The sequence below is a fragment of the Bacillus rossius genome, chromosome 12, assembly GCF_032445375.1.
Source record: "Bacillus rossius redtenbacheri isolate Brsri chromosome 12, Brsri_v3, whole genome shotgun sequence".
NCBI classification, from domain to species: domain Eukaryota; kingdom Metazoa; phylum Arthropoda; class Insecta; order Phasmatodea; family Bacillidae; genus Bacillus; species Bacillus rossius.
In genome coordinates this window covers 20,519,794-20,532,743 of record NC_086339.1, presented here as the reverse complement: position 1 = coordinate 20,532,743, position 12,950 = coordinate 20,519,794, and the positions used below count along the sequence as shown (strand labels likewise).

General features: G+C 36.2%; 1 protein-coding gene across 11 annotated transcripts in view; it reads left to right on the top strand.

Moving 5' to 3' along the window:
* LOC134537674 (prominin-1-A) overlaps positions 1 to 12,950 on the top strand; it is a 224,089-nt gene that overhangs the window by 182,567 nt on the left and 28,572 nt on the right. For 8 of the 11 annotated variants that reach the window (XM_063378381.1, XM_063378380.1, XM_063378374.1 and 5 more), the window contains exons 3-10: positions 3,216 to 3,486; positions 4,593 to 4,713; positions 5,417 to 5,483; positions 5,816 to 5,980; positions 7,233 to 7,348; positions 9,227 to 9,250; positions 11,799 to 11,967; positions 12,076 to 12,202. In XM_063378381.1, the coding sequence (XP_063234451.1) occupies positions 3,216 to 3,486; positions 4,593 to 4,713; positions 5,417 to 5,483; positions 5,816 to 5,980; positions 7,233 to 7,348; positions 9,227 to 9,250; positions 11,799 to 11,967; positions 12,076 to 12,202 (1,060 nt within the window). The remainder of the gene's footprint in view (positions 1 to 3,215; positions 3,487 to 4,592; positions 4,714 to 5,416; positions 5,484 to 5,815; positions 5,981 to 7,232; positions 7,349 to 9,226; positions 9,251 to 11,798; positions 11,968 to 12,075; positions 12,203 to 12,950) is intronic. The other 3 variants (XM_063378377.1, XM_063378376.1, XM_063378372.1) reach the window with 1 other exon arrangement.

Below are 12,950 nucleotides of genomic sequence, written 5' to 3'. Positions count from 1 at the left end.
TCTTTCATTCTCTCTCTCTCTCTCTCTCTCTCTCTGGCCCTGCTGCTGCGCATAGAAGGCACGAATGCAGTGACGGAACACAGCCATAGGTGTTGACACAGGCCGCGGTCTTGGCTCGCCGCCAGCTTCGGTGAACTTGTGATGACGCGGGGGATTCCCAGGGGCGCGTCGTGCAAATTTTTTTACGAATTACTCCAATTACCTTGCAGTGCGTCTCGATCGTTTGTATCAGTAACCTAAATGCGTAAGAAGGAATAAGATATTTCTGAAGTATCTACCTGATTAAAATGTGGTATATTTCGTGTGCAGTTGTCAATTTTTAATTAAAATATATGTTACTGTACTGACATCAGACTCGCAAAACACACAGTACTACCTATATGTTATTACGAACTCTCCAAATAGCTGGGTCGATAAGCAGGGGTTATACAGCCCGGCTTGTTAATCCAAAAATTATTACTATCTGGTTACTATCTATATTTGTAACAAGTTTTAGTATATTTTAAATTTTACCTGTGTGTTGATTTTTCTAAGACTGTAAAATTGTGTATCTTTTATAGTTTTATTACAGCTGTGCAAGCACATTATGAAATAAAAAAAAATTCAATTATACATTTAAAACAGTCGATCACTGTTAACAACAAGGCATTCAGTTTACGGCCAAACAGAGGGAAATAAATCTTAGTTTAAAATATGTAAGATATTTGACGACAAAAATGGGTGAAACCAATGTGGCATTTTTCTGTTAGGTTTCCGTAGAAGATAGAATAGAATGTAATCAGATGTAGCTCTTGATGAAATACAACAAGAAAATGTATTTCTAAACTTTGCATTCGAAATTTTCCTTTTAATATATATATAAAATCAAAAGTAAATTTTTAAAGATTTTGAATAAATGATCAAGTTGTGACTAAAACTGTTGCGCTCTTGCAACAGAGCACACTGGAACAAGGTCAGCGCTAATAGCAGATGTCGTTCATTGGAAAGAGAGAATAAACTGCCATTAAAAGCAAACTGTGCAGTCTTTTGACGAGAGGGACTGTATAAGGCTGCAGCGCCGAGACTTCCGTCTGACCGCACTGTCTAGGGTGGAGCAACTGAATAGGATGAATATGGCCCTTATTTTTTTTTTTTTTTTTTGCTGTTTAGAAATTCCAACATAAAAAAATAATGTTTTAAATATGGGGAAAACATAAATTTTTCTTTAACATAAATATAAAGGAACATTTACGAAAATTTATTAGTTAAGATTTTATTGAATTGTGTATTAACGGAGTGGCGTATTGATTATAATGGCAAAATACGATAGTACTTTGGAATAATTTTTTGTCAGTGTTAAATTATTTACTAGCAATTATGGCTGCAAAACAAAAATCTTGTGTTTTTTGCAATAGAAACTTGAGTTTTATAATTTTAGCACCCGCAATGTTGTGGCTATGCAGTTTTTAATTTTTTTAAAAATATATATAAGCATTTTAACGCAGTTTGTTCCTTATTGGGGGAAAAAAATCTTAAACGTAATACGATTAATAGTCCCAGCAACGAACGACCACAAATAAGAAGGAAAAAAGGTTTGCCAGCATTTGCTATCGAAAAGTTAACGACTTTCAGGTAGTTAGGTTGCAGTTCTCGCATCTACAAATGAAACAAGAGCGTTAGTTGTAGCATTGAGTGCAGTGGCGTAGCCAGGATTTGTGTATGGGGAGTGTTAAGAAGCATGCGCCCCCCCCCCCCCCCGTATTAAAGCGGGGGCTCCGGGGGTCCTCCCCCGGGAAAATTTGGATTTTAAGGTGTAAAATAGTGCTATTTTAGCAGTTTTCGGTACTTAAATTTAAATATTGTAATGGTAAATTTTTTATTAATTTTAATATGAAATTTCTTTGAGTGATGAATAAGAAATTAATTAAAGATTTGGTGCTAGGGGGGGGGGGGGTTGAACCCCTAACCCCCCCCCCCCCCCTAGCTACGCCACTGATTGAGTGTCCCTTGCTGGGGAAGCTTTCTTTTCACAGACGAGAGAGCCAAAACCCGAAGTTCATGTTTTTTCCCCGTATCTTTAATGTAGCTATCCTAACCAAATCAACCGTCCACAATGTTTTAAAGTATTCATAATGTAGCTAACCTGACCTAATTGACCATTAGTATCCTTTTATCAACACCGCCATATTTAATTTACAATGAACAAAAAAAAAAAACCGAAGATGCGCGATTGGGCGTTTGGCTCTCTCGTCTGTGAAAAGGCGGCTTCCCCCCCTTGCTGTGTGGCGCTATCGCCGGTGAGCGCTCGGAGATGGACGCTGAGGCCGGAAGTGGGCCGGGCGGCCGGCCTTGGAGCGGCGCTTGGCCCTGTCGGGGGAAGGGGGGGGGGGGCGCTTGTCCGATGAGCAACGGTTTTAACCGAGCACAGTTACGTCGTAAGGTGCCCGCCGGCGCGGCGGTGCGAGAACCCTGCCTCTCAGCCGACCCGAACACTTTGGAATTCATTCTAGGTGTTTTTTTTTTTCCCCTGTCCGTCAACAACTGCACGTGCTCACGTGTTGGCAGGAGTTAAATTATTTTTGCTGCTAATATTTCGTGTTTTTTTTTCTTCCACAACTCATAATATAACCATGTTTAATTGTTTTTAACGTGCCCCCCCCCCCCCCCCCCCCACACACACACACATTAAACAAGTACTTATTGTTTTTGTGAACTTAAAAAGGCAACATTTTATGTGTCTATCCTAGCATATTTTTACTGAAAGCATGAAAACATGTGGTGTAATTTACAGCTTTGGATTAACGTTCTGTTTGTGACCTTGGTCTTTAAACTTTTATTTATTTATTTTTTTGAAATTATTAAATCAACAAAAATTGAACATGCTACAAATGACCGCGTGTTTCCAAATTGAGTGTTTCCAAATGGAGTGTTTCCAAATGGAGTGTTTCCAAATGGAGTGTTTCCAAATGGAGTGTTTCCAAATGGAGTGTTTCCAAATGGAGTGTTTCCAAATCGAGTGTTTCCAAATCGAGTGTTTCCAAATCGAGTGTTTCCAAATCGAGTGTTTCCAAATCGAGTGTTTCCAAATCGAGTGTTTCCAAATCGAGTGTTTCCAAATCGAGTGCTTCCAAATCGAGTGTTTCCAAATTGAGTGTTTCCAAATTATAATAGTTCAACTAATGACTGTTCTAAGCTGTGTGGATTGTAAGTAAGGAGCGGATCCCCCGTGCCCGCAGAGCTGGTGGTGGCCATGAACGAGTCGCGGGTGGACGCGCGCTTCGCCCAGCTGCACTGGAAGCTGCTGGTGCAGCACTACGCCGGCCTGGTGGGCGTCGCGGCGGCCGGCCTCGTGTTCGCCGTCGTCCTGCCGCTCGTGGGGCTGGCCTTCTGCTGCTGCCGCTGCTGCGGCCGCTGCGGCGCGCGCTCCGAGCCCTTCGAGAAGCGGCGCGACCCCTGCCGCCGAGTCGCGCTCGGCGTGCTGCTGTCCGCCGTCACCATCGTCGTGCTGTGAGTCTCCCCTCTCCTCTCACTCCCCTTCCTCGCCCTCCTCGCCCCCCTCGCCCCTTCCTCGCCCCCCTCGCCCCTTCCTCGCTCCCCTCGCCCCTTCTTCGCCCTCCTCGCCCCTTCCTCGCCCTCCTCGCCCTCCTCGCCTTCCTCCCTTCCTTGCCCTCCTCACCCTCCTCGCCCTCCTCGCCCTCCTCTCCCTCCTCTCCCTCATCTCCCTCCTCGCCTTCCTCCCTTCCTTGCCCTCCTCACCCTCCTCGCCCTCCTCACCCTCTTCGCCCTCTTCGCCCTCCTCGCCCTCCTCCTCTTCCTCGCCTTCCTCGCCCTCCTCGCCCTCCTCGCCCTCCTCGCCCTCCTCGCCCTCCTCGCCCTCCTCTTCCTCGCCCTCCTCGCCCTCCTCCTCTTCCTCACCTTCCTCGCCCTCCTCTCCCTCCTCGCCTTCCTCCCTTCCTCGCCCTCCTCACCCTCCTTGCCCTCTTCGCCCTCTTCGCCCTCCTCGCCCTCCTCCTCTTCTTCGCCTTCCTCGCCCTCCTCGACCTCCTCCTCTTCCTCACCTTCCTCGCCTTCCTCTCCCTCCTCGCCCTGCTCGCCCTCATCGCCCTCCTCGCCTTCCTCCCCACGAGAACATTAGTTGCACATTTCCCCATGAATTGATAAATGCGAGCATTTCATAACAAGCGCGTGGCCAGGGAGGTCCCATGCCCCCCCCCCCCCCCCCCATTCCAAAGAAACTCTTTAACCAGCTTTAAACATCTATGAACGCTCGGCCGCTAATTGCTAATTGTAGATCTTTATGAAGAAATATTTTTAAAATGGGACTAAATAACCAATATTGTATGCATTACAGAGTATTTAAAAATAGCAAAAAACCTATAGCCTATAGTAACTTTGTGCAAAAATTAATAACAAATGACTATCTACTATGCTTACAGTTTAGTAGGAATTGCGATAAAGTAACTATGACGATGTGAAAAGGCAATAACCCAACTAACTTGGATGGTAAAACAAAGTGTTAATAGTTGTATTAATTTTCACAATTGAAATCATCACTTTAATGTTACTGTCATTTACTTTGACTGTGATTGAAGTCAGTGTTACCTATGCCATAGGTTTGGAGTTGTGTGTGCCTTTGTGACGAATCAGTACCTGGAGGAGGGGGTGAATAGCTACCCCAGGAAGTTGCGAACGGGACTTCAAGATGCGGAGTTGTACTTGGATAACACAGACAAGGTACACTGCATGTCCACACACATGTATTAACTGCATTTTGAGTTGAAGGTTTTATTTCACTAATAGTTAAGACTCTACTTTTGAAAAAAATCTGTGCTATTCAAATCTCCATGTTCATACAAAAGTCATTTAAAAGAAATATAGGTGGATCTCTGGCAACAAGACTGTAATATTTCAGGTGTATCTAATACAGAATTTTTACTAATTATTTATATTAACACTTAGTATTTTAAACAAAATTGGAATGTATACCATTAATGAAATGTGTTTAGTTAGTACATAGAAATGCAAAACTAATAAAAAAATATTTGTGACAGTAGTTTGTATTCAGCTGCTATTGCCAATTTTGGTAGTTCTGCTTTTTTGTAAGATAAGTACATATGTGAAAATAATGTAGAATTACTTTTATTTTGAAGTATTAAAAAGTTAATTGGCACTGTGGTGTTTAGTTTCCGAACGTCGTATTTTTCAGATATAGATAATTATTCTTTCTGTGAAAAATACACCTTTCTAAGATATTTAGTAGACCTAATCTAATATTCTGTGTCAGTATGTGAATTTAATTTAAATTTCATCTTTGAGAAAATACTTTATCCTCCTATATTTTCTGCTTCATATTATTGTAATTTAGTTTTATGCATAATTTAATGTTGCACCAAAATATATTCTTACACAATTTTTGTTTTGTCCATTAATTTTTTAGGAGTTCCAGACTTATTTGGTGACAAATTTTGGGGAGTTAAGATCCACCCTTCTGTCTGCACTTTCAAGTTAGTATTGTGTTGCTGAATCTTTTGTATGAATTTATATATATATATATATATATATATATATATATATATATCTTGTAAACTTATGTATTAGCTTTTTTTAAAGTATGTTTCATTGCAGTATAGATAAATAATTCAGTTATGTCCAACAATAGTCATTCAGAACTGTTTTACAAGTAATGATTTTTATATTTTGATGTTTTATATGCCTAAAAACATGAAGTAATGTTGAATTAGTTGTTTGTCATATGTATGATGTAGTTATAGTATGTGTCGTCTCTCAGTAAGGAAAGTGAACCACATTGGGATGGACCTTATGTGGATGACGACAGGTGCTGGTGACGTGGTGAAGTACGAGCTGTCCATGCTGTCCAATGCCACAATCCTCTCGAACCTGACTGCGTTTGTGACGGGGCTGAAGAGCATTAAGTCGGAGCTGGGGGACATCTCCGGCCACGTGGGGGAGCTGCAGACCCGCACGACGGTCCTCAATAGCAGTAAGACGCTGCCTCTGCTGTGGATTTTCTTTACTACAGCAGGGTTCCTATTAACAGACCTCGGATAGGCCAACTCTTGATGACCCAAATATAATTAAACAGGGTGTCCACATTCTGAAAAGTCAGGGAAGTTTAAAATTTGTCAAGGAAAGTCAGGGAATTTTTACTTTGAAAAATGGAAAAGTTCTGGCAATTACCCGGTGATAGTAATTAGAGGAGAATGTGCCATGCTCTAGTCTGCAACCCCCCAAGACTGTGGTGAAAGCATTTTTTTTGGATGGTATTTTAGTGCATAGTCATACACACCGTAAAATGGTGTGTATGCAACGTTCTGTTTCAACTGATACAGATGTAGGGATGGTGAAGGATGGACTGTTTTTATTGCTGTCAGAAAATTGCAAAATAGGTAAATAATTTTTAAAAATTCACAAGGGAAATTTGTAATTATGGACATGGAAAGTCAAGGAAATTTTTCTACAGATTTGTGTGGACACTGTGTGACATCTTCTTCAATATCATAATCACTGATAACGTGGATATAATGTGAAAATCATCATGGTTTTTAGTTGACCCAGTGGTATCATTTTTTGAGGTAACATTTTTCCAGCTTTTTTTTCAGTTTTATTAGTAATTCTTTCATTTCACTTCATTCACTTAGCCAGTTAATTGCATCATTGGTGTTAATGTTATTAAGGCTTTCATCAACGATTAGATCATTTTATAGGTCCTCAAGCAAATTTTTTAACAGTCTTTTCCGGGATTGGAATTTTATGTTGGCTCAGATAAAACAGTACCTTACTCAATTATTTCTCTCTATACATTTTCAAAACCCCTGCGGACTTTAGATACATATTTTATAATTGAAATAACGTTATTGATAAAATTTGGTTTCTTCTGGCGGCAGTCAAGTATTTTATTTGGCTTGTCAGTCACCTTACTGGATGACCATGACCTTTGACCTTGAACTGTGACATTAACAGCCATGTTGGATGACTTTTATACTGCAAAAAAAAATTGGGAACCTACACAGGATAGTGTGGCCATTTCCTTTTCCTTTCTATAGCCCACACTGCCATTCAATGATGCAATTAATTACATTAACCAGTAAAAGTGTAATACAATATTCAATGTTAGTAACATTGAAATTGGCGTTGTCTGACCGGAATGAATCTCGATAGATTCCAAAATGGGGAGGTTAGTTGGAGTTTGCAATGTTGTTTTTCTGTGTTGAATATTCTCATTTTTGTTGCAGCTTTGTCTCTGGTGAAGGACAATTTGACTGAGAACCTCAAGCATTGCCAGTCTGTTTCCGAATGTGCGGACCTTGTGAAGCAAGTGAAAAACTTATCGGCCGCCGACTTTGACACGGTAAGTTTAGGATGATGTTAATAGCTTGAATTCTGTTACGAGAGTATTTCACATAGTCAATAATTTGGAATGGTGTGCAATTAGATGTTTGGGTTGCCCAAGTATATAAGTTTGACAGTGAGAAGTACACTGTGTGGCTTTGGATGTTCAAACCAATTCTCGGAGAAAGTAATTATTTATGCTATGCAATATTAATATATATCAGTTATTGGAAGGTTCTGAAAAAGTGTGTACTTTTTTGTAGCTAATTTTTAATTTTTCAATTGTTATTTTGATGTAATTTAATTGACACTCACAATTACATGATGTAAATTTTTTTGAATTGAAGAAGTGTCTCCACCCTGCTTCCGAAAGCTTGGACGAAGCTTTTCTAACTTCAAATCCTGGTAAACTATGTGGGAAAGTAACTACAATTACAAACAATTGACAGCTGATTTATTTTTTTGACGTGTTCATCGAGCATTGCTATTTGAATGACATATTTTTCATTAGGTTTGGAAAATAATGAGCACCACTAAATTTTATATAATGTATTCCAATCTTTTTTATAGCAAGAATCATGCAGTGATTTGTATTGAAACCCTTTAATTGTCAAAGGTATCAGGTGATGTTCATATGGTGCATATCTGCTTTTTACATCAAATTTTCTACCTCAACAAAGGCACACACACATTAGTTCTTAAAGAATTAAAATATCCGTAACTATTCATCTATACCATGTTTTATCACATAATTGTTGCACAATTTATGCTAAAATCAAGTTTGAAAATTAAGAGTGCTATTTTTATGCGAATGTGACAATTATGTGACAAAACACGGTATATTGAAGCAATGTGTTAGAATAAAGATTGATATGTATGTTGTCTACATAATAATTATAGAAGAAACTGGCAGCATTGGTGACCCTTATAATTTTTATAATATGCCAAACAGAGTAGTAAAGAATTTTAATTTCATATATGGAATAAAAGTAGTAATGGAATGTGGTTGCTATTTCAACCATTGTGGATTTGTTTATTATGATTAAAAGCTAACAAAAGTTGTTCATGACTGGACAGTTATACTTGTTAGATAAACTTCAAATTATGACATCTGTTAATTTTTGATAAATTAGGACTATTCTTCATTATCTTCCACTTTGAAATTCATCTCTGAGTTAAGCTTGCTTTTTAAGGTATAGACTTTTGAAACTAACTGCATTTGGCAGTAATTAGGTAACTACCACAAGTTAACAAAATTGTATTTCATCCTGTGTATTGAATTCATATCAAAGCCATTTGGATTGAGCAATACAACTTAAAAGTGAAGTACTAATTATATCGTTAAGCTTTCTAATTCTCATGCTATTTAGGTGCATGTAATGCTTGTAAAAAAAAAATACTGAATTACTCAAAGCAGATTTGTGAATGATATTGCTTGTTATATTAAATATCTGGAGAAAAAAATTGAACTTTAACATAAGTTTTGTGAAGTAAGACTTATGCATAACAAGGTGAGTTCACAGCACCCATTTATATTGGATGTAATATTTTTTTCAGGAATGTTTTTAACACTGGAACAATGATAGATTATAATTAAGTCTGAAAGTAGTGTTTTAAGGTTCTTAAAAAAGCATTAGTAATTTATATATATATATATTATTCTCTTTGTTAAAGAACTTTGGACTAATAACTTATTGTAGAAGGAAAAATACCACTTAAATCAGAATGTTTACTAGTCGTAAGTTATGTAAGTTATTTCCTGTAGTAATATTAAATAGTATATGTTTTCAACATATAGCTGTAATCATGCTAGTTTTCTTTGAACAGCTAGTATATATTAGAATATTTAATTGAATGTAACTAATAATAGCTTTGTGTTTCTCTTTTCATGCACCAGTTCCTAGCGAGATATTTTCCAGAGGTATATAAACCATTCATTTTGCATGCAGCAAAAACATGCTTCGCTGCTAAATATTTTTATCAGTTTTGGAGGTGGTGTTTACTTCATCACAAAAAAAAATAACCAGTTTTTCCTTGATGCTGCTGATATTAATAGCGCTTGAGAAATGATTAATTAATCAAAAGTACTGTGCTGTGCATGATAGAGGTGCTCAGCCTTACTGTGAAATTGTATTCTTCTTTATTAGTACTTTCTACTGTTAAAATAATTAAGTTCCTGTTTTTGTTTGATTTTTAAGTTATATCATAATATTAGTGTTTATTTTAGGATCATATGAATACTTTACAAGAGTTTTATGCAATCATAAAACAAAAGTCAGATATTTTGATAACCCTTTTAATAAATATTTTATGTATAATAAAATACCTTTAAGTATTTATTATTGTGGGGCTGAGCAGCTCATATTTTACTAATAAATTCTAATAAATTAACTAAAGCTACTATAGGTCAATTTTCTATTATTCTCGAATTTATTTGTAGGGTTTTGGCTTATGTAGTTGACTTATTTATTGCATTATTTGATTTAAAAATTTTTTTTTTTTTAATATTTTGGCTATTTCAGCAATTATGGATGGTTAGTTTAATACTATATAATTCTCACATTCAGTAATAATGGAGAAAGTTTTTATGGTGTTGAAGGTATTCAGGCTGTTTATCACTTCATGTTCAAATACTCACATGCATATTTGATATTCCGTGTACTACTTATAACCCTACAGATTTGGTACCAGATTTGTCTTACTAATCATGGATTATACATGTCAATTTGTTTTTAGGAGGTTCACTCTTCCATGAAATCCTTCTGCTGTTAACTTTACTTATTAACTTAAACACGCTGTACACTGTCATGTTATTCACTGTTCGGAGTATTTATTTACCTCAAGCTTCTTTACTGGAAGATACAAACATTTAAATTTATACTGTACATTTAAATTTTACTTGATGAGCCATCACTAGAAACTTGCAAAAATTCAAAATTATTTTCTGGCCCAAGGATGAACTACACAACTTGGCCATTGGCTGCTTCGTTATATTACTTGACGGCAGGATTACATGCGAATGGGTCAGTTTAGTTTTGTAATGTTATTTTTGTCTTTTGGGGTGTATCAAAACTACCTACGTAGAATGAGAATGCAGTTTTAAATATATAATGGTTTGCATTTCGGCCAGTTAAATTCTGAATGGTAGGCTGTGGCGGTTGTCCTACTAAGCTAAATTTACATAATTTTATAATTGTTCAATTTTCCATTTTGGACATAATATTTCAATACGAAAATATCCTGGACTATACCACATTACAAAAGGCGCATCTGAAGCCAAAATATTTTTTTGTGATAGTGCATGCTGTTGCATGCATATGTATGTTACACAACTTCATTTTACTCCGCACATATATACCGGTTCTCATATACTGAAATGCTCTCATTATTTCCCTTGCACCGGTGGAAAGTGGCTCATGGAAAAAAATTCTAAGGAAAGCATGTTTAATCTATTATGTGTGTTGATGTTTTATCAGAGGTGAAGGCAGTGTTTTTTGTCTCATTGCTGTGCACAGTAAGGCTCATAATAGGACAGGAAAGGTGACAGCAAGCTTAGAACACCTAGGTTGAGGTACCAACTTAGAACACCTAGGTTGAGGTACCAACTTAGAATACTTAGGTTGAGGTACAAGCTTAGATCTCCTAGTTTGAAGTACCAGCTTAAAGCTCAAAAATTATTATGATCATTGTTGGGTTTGTCACATGAGTGTGATGATTCAACACATGACTCACAGTGTTTTAATAACAGCTTGTGAATATGCTCTTGCTATGTATAAATGCTCATGTGTTTTTATAGATTTTCCCCTATGAAATTAAAACAAATTCATTTGAATAGTCAATTGTGGGACAGAAATCCACCATACTAAACCATATCATTGAGTTCCTGGAAAATGTTGTTTACTGTCCTTTTAAAATACAAATAATTTATATCACAGTTATAACATTACTTTTCTTAGTGTTGCTTCCAGTATAAGAGTTTTGTGTTTGCTAAAAGTATTACTGAAGTTTTCAAGAAGTTTAGTAGTTTTTAAATTAATGTGGGAGATATGTGATATATAAGTGAGATGAAAGTTTTTTTATAGCATAATGCAACTGGTATGCATTATAACTGTTTCATAAATATAAAATAAGATGCAAAATATTATTTTAAACTACTAAAATCAAGAGAATTAGAATATTTTTTTTCCCCCAAGTTTTGAAGAATTAAATTAATTATATTCTTAAATAAAACTAATACATTGTATTGAGTGTTAAACTTCAGTGGTGCATTTATTATAAATTAGGGGCTAAAATAATACAAAAATATACTGTTTTTCAAGTTAACTGCCTGTAACTGAATGTGCTTTCTGGTTTGTTTGCTATGACATGATATTAACTCTTAATTAATTTATAAATGTAATTATAATTGTTACCCTGCTGGAAATGTATGTGCATTGATAGTTGCTAAAATTTGATTGATGTCTTTATAGTTACCATCAGTAGACAACAGCTTGGAAAGTGTCACTAAACTTTTAGAAGGAGGTGGTATTGTCACAAACATCCAGAATGCCATTGCTCATTTTGAGAACTTGAGCCATGATATCCAGACAAACATCAGCAACAAGACACCAGAAGTGGAGAAAGCCAGTTTGGATGCAGGTTGGTAATATTGATCAGGATCAATTTATATGTAAATTCAGACTAAGTTTACAAAAATTAAATAAGAGCATGTAATCTATTTCTGTAATACTTTGTGTGTGCTTCCAGGTGAAAAGATAAAAGAAATAGCAAATGAAATATCCCAAGCATTGAAAGATGTCAAAACTCAACTTCGAGGTGCGGATAATACCATCACTCAGGGGCAAAAATACATAGACAAGTATGCTCGTTACAGGTAAAATTTATTTTATGTGACAGGTTACATTGAAATGCAGTTATTTAATGCTCAGTGCTACACTGACAAGTTTTTTTAAATTCTTATTTAATTTTTTTCTTAATTGGAATAATTTGGTGTATTGGTTTTATTTTTATAAATGCTGTTTATGAATGTGGCAAAAAAATATTAAACATACCATAAAAAATTTCCTTGTGCTATTTGCATCAAAACAGTGTCATTTTGATTGTCATAAAAGTTGAATGTTTAAAATAGATAATATTATATTGAGCAAAATTACTCTGGAAAAAATTAACCGACAAGAATTTGTTTGTTAAAAGTAAACATGGGAATTTGCTACGTGGAAAGAAAATAAAATAATGTACATTACCAATCTAGAAACATTATTAATTTTCAGAATCCACTTGTTCCATACATGTATTTTGTTACAAACTGCATACTAATATGTAGCATTCATTGAATTTTAGATGTTAATTAGTGAAATTTTGGTTTAAGTAAAGTTTTAAATTCAGTTTCATCACATTATTTAACTTGCAAGTTCCATGGTTTATTAACATATATTTCGGTTTGTATGATTCATCGTCTCACTTTTCGGTGCAATTCACCGCAGTAAAATCTTGTTCCCATGATAGAAAATGATGACTTGTTAAAAATTAGTGGTTTAAATGTATAACTTCTCATTCGTGCAATCACATGTGTTTCATGTGTGTTGTGTGTACACATGTATGTTTGTTACAATAATGTGGCA